The sequence below is a fragment of the Aulonocara stuartgranti genome (assembly GCF_965226115.1).
Source record: "Aulonocara stuartgranti genome assembly, chromosome: 3".
NCBI lineage: Eukaryota > Metazoa > Chordata > Actinopteri > Cichliformes > Cichlidae > Aulonocara > Aulonocara stuartgranti.
Genome location: NC_138941.1, coordinates 55692953 through 55717080, shown reverse-complemented (window position 1 = coordinate 55717080; position 24128 = coordinate 55692953). Strand labels below are relative to the sequence as shown.

Below are 24128 nucleotides of genomic sequence, written 5' to 3'. Positions count from 1 at the left end.
ATATGTAAACCCAGCCAAAAATAACATCATGAACAACTTCCAGGAAGCACAGTGTGAAAACATGCACGACCACATTATCTCATCTCTGCAGGGATGCACTAATCTAACGTTAGAATCGCATATCCATCCAGTCCTGACTCAACGTGCTGGATCTGTGTCAGCATGCCGACTTATGGACACGTCTGTTTCAGTTCTGTTGTCTTGTGTTTACTTCAGCATGTAGCTAGCAGAGAGCTAACATAGCTTGGAGGAAGTTAACAACATCGTTTAGGTGATCCTGAACTAAAAACTTTTTCAAGTTGTTTAAATGTACATTTTATTTACACAAGTATAGTAAACATGTCTGCTTATGTAATCATCAGAAATGCATATACTGTCAAATAAAACAAGACTCAAATGTTAGTAATCACCCCCTGAAGGCCCAGTCTGAGCAAAGAACAAGCCCTGCATACCTGTTTGTATGTTCCTGTGTGAGCAAGCTCAGCAACTGTTTGGGTAAAGAGAAAGAAAGCGGCGTCTCTGACATCTGTTCCCTGACCAGCAGCCACCTCTGATCTTCTGTCTTAAACCTGTTCACCTTAGAGACCTGAGCACACAGCACTGCACGCACGCACGCGCACACACACACACACACACACACACACACACACACACACACACACACACACACAGGTTAAGGAAGGAAAACTGATATAAAAGCAGAAAACCATATCCTGTAAACTGTGTGCCTCACATGCTCTCATCATTGGACTGTTGTCTTTGTCGTGGACAGAGCCGTGAATACTGTCGCACAGCGTGGAACACTGGGGCAGGAAAACGGAAAGAGAGAAAGTAGGTCAAACATAATTTGTTATTATTTATCTCTTTTCTTGCACTTTAAAATGAAAGCTAGACTGGACAGTGCTAAAGCAGCTTCACTGTGACTCATCTACCAACCTAGACCTCAAATGTGCCAGAAAGAAAACCACAGAGCCAATTGTCGACTTGAGACGAGTCCACGGTGCATCAAACAAGCACCACTGAAAGAGAAAGACAACTTTGTGCTACCTTGTGTTCAGAAGGAGTTTGACTCTCGCCGTCTCCCTCCATCTGCACGCGGGACACCCGCACCTCCCCCACCTCGTTCACGCCATCCATCGTCCTGATGAAGAAAGAGTGGACACTTCATATTCAAAGAAAAAAATCACAAAAATGTAAAGACTGAGCGGTAAGGGTACCATGAGTAGGGCATTTGATGCTAATTAATTCAACAGAATTCATGAACATATCAGAAATATGGGAACACAGACTCTGCTCGTATGTGGATTTGCTCACATGGACAGTCACTCCTGAGAGGCCCACTGTGAGCCAAGAAAACCTGATTCACTTTTCAGTTCCTCTTCATAGTTTAAATTCATAATTTGGAACGGACCAGTGAACACAGGGGGACATATTAAAATATTTCAAACCAAGCTTTCTGAGAAACAAGACAGCAGAGCGACTAGTGGGAAAAGTTAGAGAGACTGAATGAAAAGCTAACTAAAAATACAACGACTAGCAAGACAAAGCTTCAATCACCTGCTACCTGATTCACCAACGAAACAAACGGGAAGAAAGAAATAGAAAGTTAGGTATACAAGGCTAACCTGAGCCACAATCAGCTAACGAGAAAGACGAAGCAACTACAGAGAAGACAAAAGTTACTCAAAACAAGATTACTAGACAACTTAAGGTGGTCAGAAACCAGAGAACCAACAATCCAACACTAACCATAAACAAACTAACTAACAAAAAGAAGCTAGTGAAAAAAACAAACATACTAGAAACATAAGAAAAGTTCAGGAGGGAACATGTTTAAGACGATAGTAACAATTAGCTGGAAATGAAAAGTTAGTTAAACAAAATAACTGACTAGATGGTAAAAACAGAAACAATAAATGAAAATACAGATGGAGGTAAAGACTAATTATTAACTAGAGAACTGAAGCTCACTAGAAACAATTACAAGCAATACACGGCTAAACAGAACAACGAGGCAATGCTAAAGAGCAAGAGAACTGGAGTAGAAATAGATGCTGCACACTTTTATGGCCTCCAGGCGTTAATTTTCCTGTTGTTTTTCCCCACTGATGCTTCAGAAAATTCTTATTTAAAGAGTTTTAAACATTGAATCAACCCAGAGACTGACTGGATAACATCTGGCAACAAGCAACATGAGGGGGGAAAATGTGTATTCCCTTACTGGTTGAGGTCATTCACATGACACTTGTCGCAGTAAGGCGCACGGTGCTGCACCAGGATCAGCTTTTTGCAGGGTTGCATCACAGTTTTTCAAGCTGAGTTTTTGAGAGTGTTTGCAAACAAGTTGCCATCTTCAATGCAAACTAGAACAACCAAAGCAACGACAAGTAGGTCATTGCAAGCTCTTTGTGACCAGTTTCAATTAGACAATTTCATGGTACATGTGCAAAGACAATAACGGACTATTCTTTTCTAGATAAGCCGTATTCACCAGCAACCGCTTGCCAATATACATCCTTCCTTAAGCTTCAGCTACACAGGACTACACAGGACTAGGGACCAGTCAGGGACCTCCTGACCCCCTGATAACCCTAAAAATAAAGCTAAATATTAACAACAGAAAGACAAAAAAAAGGTACTAAGAAACAAATCACCATTAAGGTAATCAGGAACCAACATAAATATGAAGTAATGGCTACCAATTACACAATAAGCACCAGGAAAAGTTAACTAAAGACAAAATAGCACCTCTAAATGATAGAAGAACCAACAAACACACGTCTGAAAGACTAGCTAAGAAATTCCATTAAGGTGGTAACAAATATTTCTGGATAAAGATGCCTTGCTTTTGTAAGTTTATTTGAAATGCTTCTTTATGAAGTCACAAAAATTTGCAGTTCTGCCAGCCTGCATGAGGTATGCGTTAGTAGTGAGGCACACCTGGATACAACATGCCAGCACAGACACACCTACTGCACTCCGCCTGCTCATGCCTGGACCGCGCTCTGGATCTATGCCTCTCTCTCCTCGTCTTCATTCTTCCTGTCCTCCTTCGATCTCTCGGAATTTGCTTTTTCATCTAATCTAGTCTTTACGGCTGCTCGTCTGTCTCTCTAAAGATGCTGTGGTGACAAAACAGGAAGGAGCTGCCTTTTTCTACTTTCTACAGAGGTGGAGCCCCACGCTCTCTCCTCACTTCCTCTTGTGGTCTACAGTATCTAAGCAACGGACAATCCTGGAAGCTTTTTATGACGTGCAATTCGTTGACTTCAAAACATTTCTATGATAGGAAATGGGGTAAAGCTGGGAGAGAGCATGCATGGTGAGGAAAAGAGTGTGTGCAGAGCAGGTAAACTTAAAATGAACTTCGGATGCCTGCAGGGTGGTGGGCGGGGAAAGTTGTTGATGAGTTAAACCATGCAGAATAGTGACGAAAGGTTAGTAAAACTGGATAAGGGGGACACAGAGTAATTATAAACTTTATTTTAAGAGAAGATGTGATGAATATGGTTAAAAGGGGAAGATTTAAGTGTGTTTACCTGAGGCTAAGAGAGACGTGAGGCTCCTTGACCCTGAGCACATCTCTGATAGAGAACGAGGTAAAACCCAGGAAGCTCCTCTGAGACAGAAACAGAGCAAGACAGTTGTTTCATCTCACATCAAACTGCTTTTTCATTGTTTAAATTTTCTTTGTGGCTCACATCATAGCCATATAAATATATCCAATTTCCACTGACAACAAGCTCTATGTGAAAACATCAGCTTTAAAGTAGATTATGATGATAAGACGCGTTTCAACTTGTGTTTTTTAGAATCAGGTCAAAAACATCGACTACACAGTTTCACATTTCAAACCATGTATAACATCAACACTTAACCATAACGTGAACTCTAATAGCCTCATCTGACAGTGTGGCTGCAGTCTGAGAGACTCAAGGACAAAACCTTCTTCTTTTAGAGGCCTGATGGTTTTCCTTAATAACAAATAAGAAGCAGCACTACTTGTATATCTCAAGTCACTGGAGATTGAAGCTTATCGTGGCAAACACTGGGTGAGAGCCAGCGTGAACCAGAGTAAAAATACTCACAGTTTGGTTCAAAACTCGACTTTTAGGCACAGTTTTGGTTTGACATGCTGACTCCACAGCTTCCAACAGACCAGCAGGCCTTTACCAGGCATTACAAGCTACAGTAATACCACAAAGAGGACCTTTGTAGTGCGGTCACGATCTCAGTTTCAGAACTCTTACACCCTAGAAAGCTTTCACAGGTCAGTTTGGAATCAGCACGTAACCGTGGGAAGAAGCCAGAGCACACGGGGAATTTCACAAACTGGTTTTGTGAGCAAAATATAGTCACTGACTAAAAGCTTCTTCCAGCTGCCCCGTCTTTCACGAGGGGTCACCTACTGCAGCATGCATCTCCTTGTGTTTGACTGGGCAGATTTTTACACAGAATGGCCCCAAAGGGATCTGGATTGTAAACCACTACACTATGGAGCCAGACACTGACAGAGCCAGAGAGTAGCACCAGTGCTATGGTTTCACTGTGCATTTCTTCTGCACCTAAAAATGAAACAGACCTGTACAGCACCATCATGTTTGGCCTATTTTAGCTCTTGAACTTTCCAAAGTAGGCTACTTATTGAAAGCCTCTCTTTCCTCTGTGACTACATACTCTTACTGCTGGGTGGATTCAAACACCAAAATCAAGATAAACTCTACACTCGATAAAGATGTGAGGTACTCAGTCTTCTCAGCTGAGACTATGTGCGTACAGCATCTTTCCTTTTAATTGAATTCTGTGTTAGGCAGCTTGTGCCCGTCACTACACGAACCACAGCTGCAACTGCACATGCCAAAGTTTATTAAGAACTTAAAGCGATGTTCAGGCCAGATTAAAGCTGTACAACACGTGCCCTACGATGTCAGAGCCAGGCTATAATCAGGCTGATATCATGCAGTCTGAACCCGACGTAACAGCCCTCACAGGGAAGACGTATTCCACTCCAAGGTATGTACAGAGCTGTCACACCAATTAATAAAGGACCAAATACACATCCAAACTCATCATCTCCACAAGGTCACGGCCCTGTTATCAAAAATCCCCACGGCAACGACACTGAAATCATTCGGCTGCCATGACGATAATCGGAAACTCAGAGGATTACCTTGACGAGTGAAAAGCACTCAAATCACCCAAAACACACACAAACACACACCACAGTGAAGACAAAGTGAATGAAGCTGCATTTACTTCAGTTGTCTGATATCTTTTATCACATCAAACATGCATTCATTTCACTGAGTCTGAGACTTTAAGCTGATATTCAACAGAGGCAACCATCAAAAAACTAAAAATACACAGCAGATATAAAAAGACACCAACCCACACAGAAAGTAGCTCCCACGTGAGGATTCATTCATCTGAGTGATGTTTGTACAAACATCTAATGAATTTGGATATCTGGCCAAACATTTTGTGACAGGTTTTCATTTCTGTGTGTAATGTAAGGCCGATAGCTTCAGATGCATCTGGTCCACTGCGAGCAGCAGTGCAGGCGTACTGATGCATCAACTTGCATCAATTTTGGCCGCCTAGCCGAGAGACATAGGAGGAGGTTTAACCTTTTCATTTTTTAAACATGCTGATTTGCTTTTTAAGTTTCTTACTCAGTTCTTACCTTCCTTTTATTTGCTGGTTAGTTCTGGATCAAATGAATTCGTCTGTGAGTTTGTGCAGTGAAAACTGGTCGGTCAGAATAAGGCAGTCATTTTTTAAAAGTTCTGAATGTTAATTGTTTAGAAAAAACAACAACACTTATTTGTGTGATTACTATATTTAAATTATCACAATGCAGGACATGTTACAGCAGACACGCTATGACGTGTCCTCATTGCTTCCCAAGAGCAGAGCCAGCCTGCAAACAAACTTCTCCGAAAGCCTTAAAACGTTCTTCATAAGTAGAAATTCATCTTTGTCAGAGACCCTTGTAGGACGCTGAAAAGAGAAAACCACTTGAAGACAGACAGAAGGAAACCGGATATTGATGGGTTAACTTCAGTCATGCAAACAGTTGCCTCATTTCCTCGTTTGCAGCTCAAGGTTAGGGTTACAACACGCAAACATGCAAACACACACCGAGCTAATCTGTCTCACTCAGTTCTTGGGAAAAGCAAGAGGCTTTTAAGATTAAATGCAAATCACCATCAAACCTTGACACACACGACAATAAAACATCTCTATTGTGTTATTTCCACAACAATGACATTGAACTGATGCATCATCTGCACCACCAGCTTATCAGGAAACAGCATCAGGGTTATGCAGCGATCACAAACAGGGCCGAAGCAAAACCCTGTATTGCAGAGTGTGAAAGACGAGGAAGTTAAGGTTCACATATAAACCTGAATAAGCATCAGCTGCGAGACCAAACATGTATCAGTGTTTTATCAAAAAAAGTCCCCTGTCTAAAACCAATTTCCTCTGGAATATCCCTTAAAGTTAAAAAGCCACTCAAGACTGTCAACCTTCCTCTACACATACAGAGCATGTTTCCATTCACTTAGCGTGGCCTTAGTCGCTGTGTAAGTGTGCTGAGGGCTACTTTTGAAAATTTCCGGTCTCTAAACTCAGCTGAAGGCTCGTAGAAGGCTTTGATCTCTGCCTCAAAGACCATCGTCGGAAACCTGCGATAAATTTTTGCTTCTATTTTGTAATCGTCCAGCATTTGATGCCTGGCCGGTCAGGTCTGTGGCTAAAGTAGCTGACTGTAGCTTAGGGATGGACGGCTAGCTATCAAAGCAGACACATCTCTAAACTTAAACCTTAACAAATACCAAAATAAATAAAGTTATATTTAATCCCTTACAGTTGAAACTATCCACAGAGACTGAAGCAGATTTTTGTAGGGCTGTAAGCGGGCTTATTTCTGCTGCTAGTAAGGAGTTTTAAACATGGGAATCTACGGGGTTTGATGCATGTGGACTTTCCCTACCTGTCCAGCAGAGATGCTGTGGCCGTCTCCTGGCGGTCGGAGACAGTCGGTGCATGCCTTCATGGCCCTCTGCATCCTCAGAAAGTTGGTTTTTTAAAAAGTGACTTCCTGTTTCTGCTCTGACTCTCACTATTTCAGTCTATATTTCTTTCTAGGATTTCCTGCTTTCTAACATCAGCTGAAGATTTGATTAACCAGCTGAATCTATACAATGACACACAAAGGAAGTGAGTCACAGGTACACATCCCAATACATTAAGCATGTGAACTTTTAAAACAATCAAACTTTTCTTTATTCTTAATATCAAACTGACTTTTTAAATAAGCTTCTGTCAGCTGCTGCCACCTCACCTGTGTCTGCTCATCAGTCTTTAAGGACATTTATTAATAGTTTAATGTCACTTTTCTAATGTAATGATTCCATATTGCCAGGTGCTCACTCCATGCAGGCAGCTTTTACTGCAGTTTCATGCATTTAGATATACCCAGGTCCTACTGCCAGTACAATGCTGCGATTTGGTTGCAATCTCAAAACTGTACGCTCATTATTAACAAATATATTTGAAATGAATTTGAACCCAAAACAAAAGCAGGTAAAGTTTTACAAATCTAAACTGAAGCTGCTGCACAGACACACTGCTGGACAATCAGAAATACAGCCCAGCTACAGCACCTGCAACACTCATCTACACCTGAACGCATCCTCGATGTTAAAGACTATTTGATATTTTAACGCTGACTTTGGCAGCAGCTGTACGAGCAGATTTCTCCTGCTCGTGATGCATTTCCAAGCAGGCGTTCAACAAAACTGTGGATAAAACAAGAGAAACGTGAAGCAGAAGGAGAGCGGGTTCATCCATTGGTCCAGGAATTAAGCGTCTCAGAAAACATCGAACACAAAAAATAAACTCAGTGTCGGCTTTGGTTGTCCCTTCTGATCCGTCTCCAGCTGAAAAGACCAACACACACCGGCCGAGTATCCTCCCGCTCCCTCCGCCTCCTATTTCGTCATGGCCGACTGGATTAAAAACACACGCCCCTGAGCATCATGGGAAACAATTGAACTGGCTGGCAGCTTGGAGTTTGGCAAAGAGGACGGAGGGAAAAGAGCTGAAAACGGAAATATTTGCTTTTCTGTAATCTCACTTTCTCTCTCGTGTTACTCTTTCAACCAGCTGTGTGTGTGTGTGTGTGTGTGTGTGTGTGTGTGTGTGTGTGTGAGTGAGAGAGAGACAGATTAAGTGACCCAAAAGAGAAAATGAGTGTGCTGAAAAGCTACCACTGCTGGTATCACACATGCACATAACCGCACCACTAATCCTCTTAAACACACAATTTTTCAGACACACAGGAAAAACACACACCTGGAAACACACACTCACATATATACACACACTCACTGTTGTGGAGTCGTCGCCATGGTAAATGGTGACTTTGATCCTGCAGTGTCGGTATAGCGGGAAGTCATCACAAAAGCACACTGATGTCAGAAACACACCATCATCTGATCCCTGAAACAAACACACACACACACACACACACACACACACACACACACACACACACAAAATGCAGTTTGATCAATTCAGAGGAAAATAATAAGCCTAACTTGAGCTTAGCCTTAATATAACGCAGCTCATGTGCCATAAATGGTGTGTGAAAGAGGTTCTCACAAAAATAGCAATAAAAGCGAAGAACAGGACTTGGCAGTCTGTGTGTGTGTCTGTGTGTACCTCTGCTATCTCTGCGCTGCAGTGCTTCCTGACTGTGTGAGTGTGTGTGTCGATGACAGAGATGTGAATCTGGATTTTGTCTCTGATGATATCCAAGCCGTGACACTCTGAGAGAAGAAGGGCCGTGGGAAAGACGTCAGGAACAAAAACACACGGTATGACACAGAAAATCAGCAGTGTTATAAATGAAAGCTTTAACGGTGTGTGTGTGTGTGTGTGTGTGTGTGTGTGTGAGTGTGTGTGTGTGTGTGTGTGTGTGTGAGTGTGTGAGTGTGTGTGTGTGTGTGTGTGTGGACATACCCACTGTCAGGTGCAGCGGAGATACTGTAGCAGCAGTTTCTGCTCCACCTGGTGGCCACAGAACAGCATTACATCAGCTGTGAACTATTCAAACCTGTTAGTTTAACACACATCCATGTGCTATTTTTATAAACCCTGTGGCAGCTGGGATAGGCTCCAGCCCAACCACAACCCTGATAAGGATTAGTGGACGAGAATGGATGGATGGATTTGTCCACTGCTTATTTGGGTTCAGGTCATGTGGGCAGCAATAAATAAAATAAATAAAATAAAAAGTATAACGTCTCTTTGACACTGAATTAAAACAACAAAAACGTCTTTGACCGACATGCTCACCTGCACCTCCATCATTGTCAGGGCTATCCGTGGTGGTTTGTGTGTGTTCCTGCGTGTGTGTGTTAATGAGCGTGCGCAGGTGTGTGATGCGTCTCCTCAGCTCCTCGATGTTGGCGTCTCTCAGGCTGATGAGCCATGACGTGCACTCTGCAGAGCTGCTCGACTGCAGGAACACGGGAGGGTCGCCGCTCTCAAAGCCTCAACACACACACACTAACGCATTTTACTGTGCTCACATAGTATACGAAAAGGTTCGTTAATGCGTGTTTGTGTGCGTGTTACGTACTGACAGCCAGCCGTCTGCTATTGTGTGGAAGCTTCATGACGTTACATCTCTCCAGCAGCAACACCTCCTCCAGCTCACCAGCCTGTGTTAAAGTTTCACGTTTTCTCTTTAATAAAGAACAAAAAGACACGTTTCCTGGTTTTCTTGGTGTCTCTATGTTGACTCTCACCTGCTTCTTCAGGATGAACAGCAGGTTTCCTCTCAGACGGCAGAACCGCTCTGTGAGACCTGTGAAAGCACAGAACGGCTCACAGATTTCTGAACACTAAGATGGAAAAATCTGTCTAAAGGGAGCTCTGCAGAGCGTGTTAAATAACAGCGTTTTCTTTCATGACCTTTAGATTGTGAGTCAGGAAACTGCTCTGCCGGTGGAGACTCAGAGGTTCCAGGAAGTAAAGTTAGAGTGACTCAGGCAGGAGATGGAAACAGACGAAGATGACTGCAGAGCAGAAGAGAAAAGAGATACAAAACAAAGGAGAAGAAAACGACAGAAACATGAGAGATCAGGATACAAAAAACAGAACTAAAGATCAAAAAAGAGAACTAGTAAAAAAATAAAGACGATAATTAAAGAGAAAAAATAAGAAAATGAAGATGAGAGGCAAAAGATAAAAGAGAACAAAATAGAACAGAAGATAACAAGAAGCATAAATATTAGGACAAATAAGGGAGAAGAAAATAGCAAAGAAGACAACGACAAAGGAGAGCAAAACACTGCAGTGAAAGTGAAGTTAAATAAATAAAAAAGAGAACAAATGAAAAAAATAAAGATATTTCCATCAGCCTAATAGAGGTTATGATAAAGGAGAATAGAACTGATCAGAATCTCTTACCTGCCTCCTGCCGTCCGACCTGCAGCGTCCCTTCTTTCTGGAAGCTCCCAGATGTTTCTTCTTTGGACAGAGACAGCAGCTGGCTGCGGTTCACTCTCAGCTTCATCCTCCTCCTCCTCATCATCTGCCTGCTGACCCCGCCATTATGATCTTCTTCTTCATCACTATCCTCAGCATCATCAGGGTTCCGTGAGCGTCACTGCTTTCTAAACAGAAACACACAGAACAAATCAATCAGTCTTTATTTATAAAGCACTTTTCATACAAAAAAATGTAGCACAAAGTGCTTTACATGGTTAAAAGCAGCCCACCCCACCCTCCAGCTCACTCCCCACACTCTCATTAACATGTTTAAAGTTTGCACTACAAAAACAACTGGAATATTCTGAGTACTGTGGCTATATTATTTACGTAGTAATAGTACCGCACACGGTTTACATACTTACATCCTTAAGCTAAGGCTTTGTGAAAACAAATACATGAACATAAAGCGGAACAAGTGCACCTGCACGGTGCCACACCAAGTTAATGCTTGACATTAGTTGTTGACATGACGGGAAAATGTTTATAAAAACAACCGAAAACTCGACTAAATATCCGCACGTGAGATAAAGTGATTCACAAGTGTTTTCCGCTTTTTCCGTGTCTCTTACCGGCACAGAAAGTGGGTTTTGGAGGGGTAATGACCAACTTTACCAGCCGCGGTGTGTTTGGATAGACTTAGCCAACGCCACAGCGAAATAACGTTTGATCGAATCAAGTATCGCGAGAGTTGTCTGTCTTCCCAGATGCGCTACTAACGTGGAACTGAAATATGTCGCGAGAAAAACATCATTAGTCAGTTGAATTATATCCCATCGATTTACTGTTAAAATGTGAAAGCTTGTGCTTCTGAACGTTAGAGCGTTAACACTGGCTGTGCTAATATGGCTGTAGACGATGTGCTCTAGGATGTTGAGGACTATTTAGAAATTCTCTAATACCTCATATTGCTATCACCGCCCCTCCAGGTGAGGACAGGAGGTTAACGCAAGCATCCCCTACAGAAAAACGAAAAAACTTCCGGGTGTGTGTGACTTTTTTTCCTCGTTCTTGATTTTGCTTCACAACTTTTTAATTAGTCCAGTTTTCAGCTTGTAACGTTTAAATATGCGGAGCTGACGGCAGGGAAAAAAGCAGAAGCCCGGAAGAAGAAAAAGCAGAGTTTCTTTCAAAGCTGTGAAGGTAAAAACTGTCTGCAGTGTCTCGAATGGGCGCTGTCTGTTTCTGTTTAACTTATTTGATGTCAAGAGCGACTTAAACACTCTTTAATCCGCCTTTAACGCGCATAAACTGATGTAAAAACTGGATTTAGTTACTTTGTCATGTGTGAAAATACTTCAGAAGTTTCTTGCAAAACCTTTAAAAAACTCTACTTGTATGAGGCTTTCAACTTCCAGCTCGATGTAGCAATAAACTGGAAACTGAGTGAATAAGAATACAGCAGGAAACTATTACTACACATACAGGCTATTACTAAGATTAATGTCGTAAAATGATGCAGAAATTCATTCTCTTTTTCTGTTTTTTGTTTGTTTGCTTTTTACCTAATCGTTGTTAGCTTAGGTTTCCTCTCTATTTTTAACCTGCAAACTTCTCACTAATCCAGCTGCAGAAAATCTTTAGAATTAAATAATAAAAATTACGAAGAACTAAAAAAGATGTAAACAAAGCACCTAGGCATTTGGTGTGTGTGTGTGTGTGTGTGTGTGTGTGTGTGTGTGTGTGTGTGTGTGTGTGTGTTTTAATACAGTTTTAATTGATTTCTTTATTTTATTATATTAGTGTCATTGTTATTTTTTTTTATTGAAGATTTCATTATTAAAAATGTAAACATTTTTAAATAAAGCATATGAAGTTGTGCGGTAAATGGGTAAATCTGACTACATTTTATTCATTCTAATTTTTAATTAACTCTAATTGTTTCATGAATTTCTTTTTCAAGGTTTTGTAAAACTTAAAATGAATTTAAAATTAATGTATATGCGTAACAGTAGTTTAAACAAAAAGGTTTTACATTTCTGGCTTTTATTTGGCTCTACTCTGAGCAACAAAAACGATAATTTTGTGTTCACCGACTTGTTGGTGGAAGTAAAGCATATTTCCCTTTTAATAAGCAGACGTTTAGATTAGCTTAATTTTTCCTGTTGCATTGTTTATTTTTTAAATGCGGCCTTTTATATCACGTTTGCATAATAACTTTGTCTGGATCATTTCTGCTTTGTGATATTACACGTGAGGTCAAAGGTCACCGTTTACCTGCTGATCTGTCTTATCGCACACTTATAATGAGAGGTTTGTACTTTAAGTAAAGTTAAGTAAAGTTTTAGAAGATTTAACTTTATTACTGTGTTACAGTGGCTATTACTTGTCCATGTCATAAGAGTGACTGACTCACAGGCCCCGTAAATGGCAAACACGTCCCAGCTCGTGAGTGATTCATGCAGCTTTTGGATAAAGTTGTTCAGTCAGCATGTGTTTAAACTCCCTCTGTAATGTTGTCAGTCTGTTTTAAGATGGCACGAGGTTTGTTTTGCAGGATGCAGGGTGTGTTTAAAGCATTTGGAAGTCAGATAAGCCTTCATTTGCGGACTTTCATTTTTTTAGAGCTGTGCACTTCTGTGACCAATAGGTGGCGTTAGATTCTAGACTGAAAGAGATGCTGATCCTGTTTGTGCTTTTATTCTACCATGTTTTCCTTTAACTAAAGTAATCTTAGAAGCAAGTCTCACACTGCATGGCATTTATTTTGACCGTTATTTTAAAGCAATATTGAATATATAAGCAATACATACACACATTTTGTTTAAGAGGCCACCCAGGCATAAAAACCAGTCATATTCACACTGGCTTAAACAAAAGGTGTACAGTTGCATCACGTCAGTGTTGTCCTGGTTAAACATCCAAAGATAGTTTGACTTTAAACGAGTTCACTTACTTTTTTTTGTTTATTTTATGGAACACGATGAATAACAGCATTTTTACTGATAATAATAATTAATCAATAATCAAGTAATAGTCAGGTGTAGCTTAGCTTCTATTAAAGAGCTCATTCTGGTGAAATGATTGGGTAGAAACACCACTCTGAAAAACTTTTCATAACAATCACGTGAACAAGTTTTTTAACAGCACAGATGATTGTTTTCTGTTTGTCTAGTAAAAGAGGAGCGAGGGAGGAAGAGGAGGATGGCCGTGGTGGAGCAGAGAGGAAGTGTCACCGTGGCGTCCGCTGTCACAGAGGAAGAAATTCCTCCAAAGGTGAGCCTGTTCGATGGCACGAGCAATAAGAGTTTAGTAGGACCTGCTTTTTGTGAAGAAGGGGGGAAATATTGTTGTGCAGATGGTGGTAGGAGGCAGAAACATGGACGTGTATATATACATGCAGATAATGGCACATAATGCTGGATCTGAAAATTTTAGTAGATGCCTTTTAACAGAGGATTTCACTGAATTTAAATATAATTAAAATAGAAAAAAAAGACAAGTTTAGAGACAAAATTGGTTAAGATGATGGAGGACAAACAGTGAGTGTAAAGGCTGTATTGTGAGGTCTTGTTGGGAGAGCGATGGCAATTTGAAGTGGCACTAACATATCACATCACTATCAAAAAAAGTGTTAGGGAGATGGATGTTAACAAGCCTTCTTCAGGTTCCCCCAAAGAGGCATTTTCAGACTGGTACTTGTACTAGCTGGATCTTGTTGACCAATTTGTCCTTTTTGTATTGAGCTGAACTAAACAGCGAGTGAGTCAGGGCTTTTAGAAAGTACAGAAAATACGCTGCTGTTAACAGAAGGTCTGTGCTTGATTTAAAACCCATAACAAACAAGAGCTTTGTGCTGAAAATGAAAGGAAAGAAGTAGAAAATTATAAGTGTTTCATAATCATTGGAAAAAAGTGTTCAGTTTATCAACTCATGTAAGCTGTAGCCATCCTGAATAACTGATTGTACTCGTCTTTAACAGGGCAGGCTGTGGTTGAAAGACCACACCCCAATGCTGCTGGTTTCCAGTAGAGTAAACATCAGCTCATTTGTATAATCCACAAACAGCACTGTGGACGCTTTTCATTGGAACTAAAAATGTCCAGTGTACAAACTAGCACGTTCTACTTTAAAGCCCTCAATTAAAATACTGGAAAATCTTAAACGACCAGTAAAAGTTTCATGTGAAGGACAACAAACGACATGCCGTTGCTCCTGCCGCCGCTCAGCAGCAAAGCATCAGAGCGATGTGTAGATTTAAAACAGACCTGTGGTTAGTGCACTTGTTTTTACATCTAATGCATGTGGCTGTGCAACCTGGCAGGTAAAAACAAAAGCGGGCAGATTCTGTAATCTTATTAGCTGCTGCCATGACAACAAAGGCAAACTGGTGCGATGAACATTCACAGTGAGCAGATGAATCAGTGATTCGAAGACCGTTGTTGTGGTTAATATTAAGTGTGTGACAGCGGGAGGCAGGAGTGGTGCTCCTTGCATCTACATGTAGTTGCTTTTTGTAAACTGAAACGTTTCAGCTGCTGCTCGTGAATATCCAGCAGCTTGTTGTTTTGCTTTTTTGTTTTCACGACCGGTGACTGACTGAAATAAAACAATGGTTCCTTTTTTTCATGCTTTCAGTGGTCACATGAGAAGGTTGACGCCACACACGTTACACTTTAATACGAGTAAACTTGTGAAACCTTTTCTTTTCATACTCTTTACATTCCACTAAAAATGAACCTTTGCTAGACAGACCTCAGGGTTTATGCGTGTGTGGAGAAAATGTAGGCTGTAGAGCACAATTAAAAAATACAATTTTGCAAAGCGTCTGAATAAAAGCTTACATTACACATAAGTGTTCAAACATACGGTCTTACATTCTCTCCTGCATACACACAAACACAAGAATAATGGGAGAAAGGTTCATCTATAAAACTCTGTTCTCAGGGGGGCTGATGTGATGTTACCTCATTTGAGATGTTATGAGGGCCAAACACAAACGTTTCTTCTATTGCCACCGCCACAGCTCAATAAATGAAAAGAACACAGAAGTCCCAAAAATGGTGGATCCTCCATTTCACTCAAACCTGGAATACAAACTTGTTGGATGGTCTGTACCATACAACAATCCATGCATCACATAAATCCATTCTCCACAAAAAACCCACCATTAACATGGTCAGGAGGTCCAGTTCAGTGACTAAGAGATGATGGATTACCACAGCTCTGTATCTGACTGCACTCCTAACTTTATGCCTTAGAGGTTTCCAAATGGATGACTTATAAAAACATGAGTCTTTGTGCAGTTATGATGGAGGGAACCATCCATAGAGGCCAAAACAGCTTTTTATTTGCAAACATGTTTATTTTGGATATAAAGTTGGGGAGCACTTTGGAGCCAACCTCAAGTGAACATTTTGTGCTTCAGTCCCAGTGGTTGTTGTGCTGGTTAATCATATTCATTCCACATTAAACTGTCTCTTTAATCTCTCATTTTTCTTTCCATGTATAAATTAGTTCGATTAATTTGATAACAACACTGTAAAATATATTAACTAGATTGATTGTTTGAGTTGTTGTCTAAAAACAACATAGAATCTGGTGGGTCACCAGTCATGGAAACTTTGATGGCTCAAGCCACCTGTGAAACCTCAGATTTGAAAATCTGCTGTTCGATTCAAATGTTATACACATAAATGGAGACCATTGGTAGCACCAGAGTTCTTCAGGAATAAACATTAAACATGGTGAAAAGAATAAATGAAATGCCTCCATCCATCCATCCATCCATCTTCACTTATCCAATTCAGTGTCATGTCATGTGTTAACTTTATTTACCAAACATTGGTAGAAACTACTACAGACTCCATTAGTAAAAGAAGGAAAGTATTTCAGAAAAGGTATGAACCACTGAACCCAGATCTCTTCACAGCTTAAATCACAAAAAATAACAGCATGTCTGGCCTATAGTTAATAGATAGAGAGGATATCTATAGAGGACTGATAAGTGGAGAAACAATTTCTCGATAAACCTCTGTTATTGGACCTTTAATAACTTGCCACAGAAATCCGGACCCTTACAGTCACATATAAGCTCCTCTAACCTTTGGAAAAATCCAAGGTGGGCACTGAGAGGCTTGATTTGCGTCACTGTGTGCCTCGCTGTCACTTCAATGTGGCACGAAACCTTTGAGCTAATTTCCTGCAGCACGGTGAGCCTTCCAGGTGTGTGTGTGTGTGTGTGTGTGTGCGTGTGAGTTAGTTTTGGGAAAGTGAGTCATTATTCCATTAGAAAACATATGTAAGATATGCTTACTGGTACAGTAACTTAGAATCTACACCCTGGCACTTTGTCAAAGTTAGGAGACCACACTAAACGACTGCCCCTTGTATGTTAGTCAGTTGCCTCTGTTTTGGCAGATAAGGGTGACCAGTGTGAAATTAGTCAAAAGAAATGCTTTACTTTCCAGGGGTGGCATGTCTGTAGCTCACTGGATAATTATTTAATCGTGCAGTTTATAGCAAACCTACTGAAAAGTTTCAATTAATTGATTTTTGGTAGCTAATTATGAGCCGTGTCATTTCCTTTCGTTGCTGTTGGGTGCTACTGGTTAATGGAGATTGTTAGAAGTGACAACACTGGGCCTTTGGCTTAAGCTAGTCTATGGGGTAAGGTGCATGTTATTCATAGACATGCCAAAACCTCGCATCAAGGAGGTGATCGATTGCTAGCAAAAACAATTGTTTGAAACTGCTTGATTTGCATTAATTTGCGAGTATAACTGAGACCAGTCTAACCCCACAGACCAGTCAAAATTTGAATTTTGAGAAGGTCAAAGAGATCTGCAAGTAACTTTTAGATACAACAAGCTGCTTGGGCACGTCATGTCCTCAGTAGACCGTATAATGATAGAAGCCGTTAATTAAACAGTGATGTTTTTTACAGGAAGCAAACGGTAATGGCAGCCACGCCAGCAACGATGTTACTGCCCCCACAGCTGAGACCACTCCAGATGTTCCAGAGGAACAGAAGCAGAGCAAAGGTAAAGAAGTGTAGGACTTACAGCTGAACACCACCCACCTCTAATGCCAGTGGTGTAGGATATTCCAGTCCATTGGTAGACTATAATTTGGCCCGTTTATTCAAGTACCTTGCATAAAGTTTTAATGTACTTTTATTGTGCTTTGTACCTCATCTCACGTATTTTAAATCTTTAGTTACTCTTATTTAGCGTTTTTTAAATACAACTCTCCCAATAAATTGGGAAGAAATATTATTAGACATAAATGTACCCAGCACAGTGCAGGTAATTCACATCCTCTCTAGCTGCAATATTCAAGTGATATACATGTTGCCTAGTCAATAATAATAATCATCCAGTAATGTAATGTATATGATTCCATGTACAGAATATTTTTACTTGAGGTATTTTAAGGATATTTTGATGCTCAGCTTTGTCCACTAGAGGGCGCTCCAGAGTGTGAAAACTGCAGCAAAGTCATTAGACTCCTGTTGCATCCAATCAAATGCACTGTTATTGCTGCTGACACAAGCATCACTATACTGAAGTGTAACTGTACGCACATTTGAAGTGTTTTCATAGAGAAGTGCAATATTATTTATGTGTCTGTCCAAAAAGTTAACATTTTAATAACTTTAACAGCTTTTGTAGATCCAGTCTGATCCATACATTTTAATAGTTGAAAGAGATTATTGAAATATTATGATTACTTCTTTTTCTTTGTCATGCGTTGTGTAAATGGTAGGTTCATTAAATATAATTAACATTAAAAACATCAGATGAACTCCATTGTATTTTCATTGCAAGTGAATATGACTTGATGATTATATAAATTTTTGACCCCAACTCCAGGTTTCTCACTCACACCTGAGATACCCCAAGGTGTGGTGATTCAAGGTAACAACAGCAACCCTGCCAGCGAGAAGTTCAGAAGAGTTCGCAACTGGAGCATCACCAAATATAAGGTTGGAGGATTTTGACTAGACTTCCTGTTACTGTACTTTGGTGCCAGATATAATCATTTACTATCGATCTGGTCTCCCCACAGTATACCAGGCAGGCTCTTTCGGAGAAGCTTGGCCGTGGGTCTCGTACCGTGGATCTGGACCTGGAGCCCCGCCTCGAGCTGCTCAAAGACGACCGACAGCGCTATGAAAATATGACCAGTCTGGCTCAGACGCTTGCCAGTCAGCTCTCTCAGCTCACAGTTACCCAGAAGAACCTCGGGGATGCCTTCACAGAACTCAGCGTCAAAACCCCAACTCTGCACGTAAGTATTGGGGATACAAGCTGCTACTTTAAGTCTACCTGCTAATGCTAACAGGATTACATACAGTAACCTTTGATGTATTTAGAATTACTAGATCCAGCGCTGGTGACATGCTGAACTCTAAGTTTCTTTGTCCAAAGATTATATATAAAAATGCCCAAGTTATGCTGTAAAAACACAATCTCCTGATTGTTTACTGTTTTTGGTCGTCATATTGATTGTGACTTGCTGAAATATTTTCCCGAATGATAGATGTCAACACTCGGGTATAACTTCCACATTAGTGCCAATAAAGGAGTAAAAGTCGAACTCACAAGTAAAGACGTCAGAGTTTACCTGCTAGTGCAGACAGATTGTTTGGTTCCCCACCACAGACAGTATGAAAGACCTCACTAATTAAATAATATTAATGATAATAATAATTAAATAGTGAAATCCTGTGACGCCCAGATCGGAGAGCTTTCGTCATTAAATATCTTGGTATCTTGAAACCAAATGTAATGAGAGAGCTGTGACTTCCAAATATTCACTGGCTACATAACTAGCGTGAGCTAGCGTTATTCACTGTGGGCACTTGGAAGAAGCACAAACGTCACATAAATTAGATTTTCAGAGTCCTTCACAGTGAAATCTCTCAAGCTGTTACAGTCAGACAAGCTTACAGCATTTTAAGAAATTGGTGATAAAAAGGCTTTAATATATGGAAAAAGCTACACAGAGTCCATGTAAACCTTAAGAAATCTTTAAGAAATGTTTTGATATCTTGTCCAGTCATAAACTGGAATCCAGAGGACGATATCGCCATTAAAGATCTCGGGTTCAACTGATTTGCCATTTTTCTGGTTGTAAACTAACCTAACAGATGATTCAGGTTCATTTAACCAGCTATAGTTCCCATTGATGTGGCTTTTATGTCTCTATGCGTCATGCTTACCTTACATTTTCTTTGTAATATAAATACCAGCTGGAGTTTGGCATAAATGCAGACGCTCAGAGGTTTCTCTCCAAGAGCGGCGAAACGCTGACGGAAGCCATCAACGCCTTCACATCTGACATGAACACACTGGTCAACAAAACCATTGAAGACACAATGATCAATGCTAAGCAGTATGAGACTGTCAGGTGGGTTAAAAAGCACACTTCCTTTTTCCCTTTCTCAATAAATTCATGTGCTGTGACAGTGACTCTGCAATCAAACTAACATCCAACCAGAAAGAAGCAGGGAGGTTAGTCTCTGCACCCACGCAGCAGGAAATTGAGATCAAATGAGAGATGCCTAACCACTACAATACAACAGGGAGCTTCAGTGCACACATCCGTGTCAATTTCCTGTCTTCCAGGATCGAGTATGATGCGTTCCGAGTCGATCTGGAGGAGCTGAACATGGGCCCCCGTGATGCTGTCACCGTGCCCAAACTGGAGCAGGCCCAGAAAGACTTCCAGACTCAGAGGGAGAAGTACGAGAAGCTCCGAGACGACCTGTCAGTCAAAGTCAAGCTGCTGGAGGGGAACAAGGTGACAAGTATTGGATTGATCTTTACCTTGTGCATCTGAAGTTAGGGAATAAAGATGGAGGTGACGACGTATGACTGAAACCATGTGACAAGTGAAATAGTTTTTAGCATCTTTTAAGGTTTCTCATCGTTTCCATGCATTTTTTCCCCAAATTATTCGACTATAAAATATTCTGTCACATTAAGCCATATTTTGTTGATATGACTACTTTTTATTAGGAGATGACGATAATAATAATGTTTATATAATAAAAACAGTTGATCAGTTTTTCCCCAGTAAAATACTCTTATTTAAATGACAATACGATGCTAAAACAAAGCGATGTGCACCGTTTTTATACCTGGTACAACAAATTCCCAATCCAGTGTCACTGTTATAGTTTAGGGTTTTAGCTAACTTTCTAATCTGCAGTGTTTCTAAGTTGGAATAACAATAACTTAAATAACCACATGTGAATTGAGTAAAATTATTGTAGTGTCATCTAACACAGTTAATAAAAAAGTGTTATTTTTTCTTTCCTATGCAGGTCAAAGTCCTCCGTAATCAGCTGTGGATGCTCCACGGCGCCTTTGCAGCTCACAGCTTGTCCTGTCAGAATTTCCTGGAGAAAAACATCCAAGAGGCCGGAGAACATCTCAACAACGTCAGCACCGATGTCCCCTCCTTCCTGGAAGAAAGTTGACACAGCAAAGCAACAACCAATAGAGCTGTAAGGCAGAATCGGAGGGAGTCAGAGGAACATTTGGCATTCATGGATTCTCTGTGAGAAAAGTTTGGGAGTACTCAGCTAGAAATGTTTAATGTGATTAATTCATTTATACCAGAGTGGAATTTAATTTGTTAGATTTGGGATGAATTTCCAGCCTCACAAAGAGCTCTGGAAACAAAGTTGAGTGTTCGCTACAGAAAATTGGGAGTTAGCAAAAATAATTTATTTGGGATGTAGAAAGGGTTTCATGGGTTCTGGTGTAACTCATGGAGGTCTGGAAAGGCCTTGAAAAGGTCTCAAAATGTGAGTCTGTAATAAGTCTTAAAAATAATTCTGATTTAAGAGAAATATCATCTCATTCATTCAGTAAAATGCATTTATTCATAGACATACAAACATTCGCACTCTCCTGGGTTTCTTACCTCTGTTTCAGTGTGTTGGGGAGTAAATCCATCTAATCCTCCAGGAGTCAGTAAGCCTTTCTTTGAACTTCCAAAATCCTCAGCCACTGCAGTCACAAGCTCACAGCTCCCGAAAGTGCCTCAACACCACTGCTGGAAAACAGTTTCATAGTCAAAAAAGGCTGCTACAGTTCTCTTGTCTCTACCAGCAACATTAAGCAAATTAAATCTGAGTGTCAAATATCTGCAGATATCAGCAGAATCTAACTGGTGTGAAAATATCAGCTAATTGTTTTGGGGGTTTTTGTCATTTTCAACTTCTGTTGATGCTGAAACCTAAACCTAAAACAAGTCAGTAACCTTTGGATTTGATGTGCGTATTTGTATATCGATAAAAACCAAAATGCCAAACTCAAATCCAGCAACTGGTTATGTGTGATTCAGATTTTGTGTTTTATTTATTTTGACTGCTGAAGAATGGCCACCTCCAAATGTAGCTATCACAGTATCACTGTTCTTGGCTGGTTGCCACTTGGTTTACATCACAAGCAACTCTGTCACCTCTAAAGGTCAGTCACAACAAAACAGTGATCGTGATGTCGATAGTGAGCGTTGGTTGTCAGTATGCCAGAGATTTTGGTTTAAACCCCTGGTCTGATTGGCTGTTGGTCATGTTCTTCGCTTGTTCACGGTGCAAAAACATGTTGGTCCAGTGGTTTGCTAATAGCCAAAAATGTTGGCGTTTATCTAGTATGTTAGCACTGCTTGTTGTTTAATACCAATCTTTCAGGCTTCACCAGTAAAAAGGTTTTCCTTTTTATTTTGGACGTTCACATTAAGAGTTGCACATTAATAAAAGTTGTAGAGTTTTAAATAAATAACCACACAGGCACTGTTTTTTTTTTTTTTTTCCAGTAGGATTCATCTTGCTGCGTGTTGGTCATAATACATTGTTTGTTTTTTAGAGAAAGACAGACTTTTAGGGAACATTTGAGCAAAGTGTTTAATGGGTAAAGCTGTAAAAAAAGTTTTACTATATGTCAACCATGGTGCCTTATAAGTATAGAAATGTTGGCTAAAAACAACTTTCCAGCAATATTTAACCATCAGCCAAATATTAGAGTTGAACTAACACTCCTATTAATGTACAGGTTCCTGCACACTTCTGTTTTATTATTTTCATCTGTAAGCTACACAACCAAATAAAGACTAATGAAACCAGTTAAGTTCCAGTTTTAGGCTGTTTACTTTCTGAGCTCAAGAAATTTTTTTTGGTGAGGAAAGGTCAGCTGAAGTTAGCCTTTTCGGGGGCAACTCGGGAGCCAATGCACTACTTTTATATTCGTAGATATGCATTATTTGAGGATGATGAACACATTTGCTACCTTGTTGTTTTTGTATTTTCCCAAATGAAACCAAAAATTTGGGGACTCTTCCATTGATGGACAAAAAAGCAGATGAAATGGTAAAATTGTGTTGAAATAATATTGGGGGCTTTGATTTGCTCGTGCCTGTTCCTGTTATTTTGTCCATCTACCATATTTTCTTGCACACTTTGCACTCTATCCAAACCATAGTCTGCCATATGCATTACTCATAAGATTGTAGTAATCTTCATTGAACGACTCCCTTATGTTATGTTGGCATGTATGAATACTCTTATGTTTGTGTCTGTATACCTCAACAAGACCAAATATGCAATGACTGTAAGATGCAGTGCAATAATGTCCCAACGACCTTCTTGCATGTAAATGTGTAAACTGCCAGTGACTTGAGTTCCCCTTTCCTGATGTATCTGTGACTTTAAAGGGAATTTCCACTGGGTGTAAACTGATACTCCTGTGATGTGTTTGGTGACCAAAATCACTTTCAGGCTCGACATCTTTAAGAAATGGTTTGGTTTGACTTTAGATTGTTAGAGGAAACCGTGCAACATTCTGATTGTTTTAAATTATATTTTGAGCTTGAATCCACACTTTTGATCCAAGCTCATTACTTCTTGTTTGTGTGTGGTGAATATATTGATTGACTGCTAATTTATTTTTCGACAATTAAAAAAAAAGAGTAGTTTGAAAAGTAATCTTATCTCAAGGTCCATTTACTAGATTATTTTTCTTGAGCTTTCAGTTGCATTTGGTAGAACACCTTAATATTAGCTTAAAGAGAGGTTTCTGGGATTGTGCAGTCATCAGTTGTAGGAAATCTGCAAGACAAAGTTGAAAGCTAAGGAGAAAATCTAATAAGATGACCTTGAATTTGTTTTTGTGGGTTTGTATTTGATGTGTGTATATATATTTTTTTCTTTCATTAAGTCAGATGGTGGTTACACCCAACTTGCCAAATCTAATATGTCTAGAAAAGATAAGCCACAGTCTTTGAATTGCCTTGAACTGACTGAATTGAGTTGACTTTGTCTGCTTGTTTTTTATTGAAGCAGAAAGAGGTTGGGGTTTTCACCAGGCAAATGAAAGTTTGGGGATTTTTCCACCAACACCACCACAGTTTGTTGTCAACTGGCTTTGTTTCAGCAGTTTGATTATCAGTCAGCTTTTTCTCAGGATTTTACCCACAGGGCTAAAGTAAAACTGAAAGTGAAAATATAAATTTTGCTTTTTATTAGACGTGAAGAAAAAGGACCAACATGTATGTAGACACAAGGCAAAATTATTTTACTCTGTATGTGTTAATAAACCTATGAAATAAAA

At 40.1% G+C, this 24128-nt stretch overlaps 2 protein-coding genes across 9 annotated transcripts in view; one reads left to right on the top strand and one right to left on the bottom strand.

Annotated features, from left to right (window-relative positions):
- Positions 1-11242, bottom strand: part of LOC309699081 (type II inositol 3,4-bisphosphate 4-phosphatase-like) — a 34064-nt gene extending 22822 nt beyond the window's left edge. For 3 of the 8 annotated variants that reach the window (XM_082521937.1, XM_082521935.1, XM_082521936.1), the window contains exons 1-12: positions 11139-11242; positions 10486-10691; positions 9822-9880; positions 9653-9734; positions 9367-9564; positions 9031-9078; positions 8731-8837; positions 8398-8508; positions 3540-3619; positions 1048-1141; positions 734-803; positions 453-600 (exon numbers count right to left, since the gene is read on the bottom strand). In XM_082521937.1, the coding sequence (XP_082378063.1) occupies positions 453-600; positions 734-803; positions 1048-1141; positions 3540-3619; positions 8398-8508; positions 8731-8837; positions 9031-9078; positions 9367-9564; positions 9653-9734; positions 9822-9880; positions 10486-10609 (1121 nt within the window). In that variant the 5' untranslated portion in view covers positions 10610-10691; positions 11139-11242. Of the gene's footprint in view, positions 1-452; positions 601-733; positions 804-1047; positions 1142-2969; positions 3158-3539; positions 3620-6997; positions 8008-8397; positions 8509-8730; positions 8838-9030; positions 9079-9366; positions 9565-9652; positions 9735-9821; positions 9881-9987; positions 10092-10485; positions 10692-11138 lie in introns of those variants that run through there. The other 5 variants (XM_082521939.1, XM_082521938.1, XM_082521940.1 and 2 more) reach the window with 5 other exon arrangements.
- Positions 11243-11314: 72 nt separating this feature from the next.
- Positions 11315-24128, top strand: LOC309699667 (arfaptin-1-like). Its single transcript, XM_082522785.1, has 8 exons — positions 11315-11709; positions 13682-13782; positions 17453-17549; positions 18381-18493; positions 18577-18798; positions 19763-19920; positions 20139-20313; positions 20840-24128. Exons 2-8 carry the CDS (start codon positions 13711-13713, stop codon positions 20993-20995), a joined length of 993 nt encoding a protein of 330 aa, XP_082378911.1. The 5' UTR covers positions 11315-11709; positions 13682-13710; the 3' UTR covers positions 20996-24128.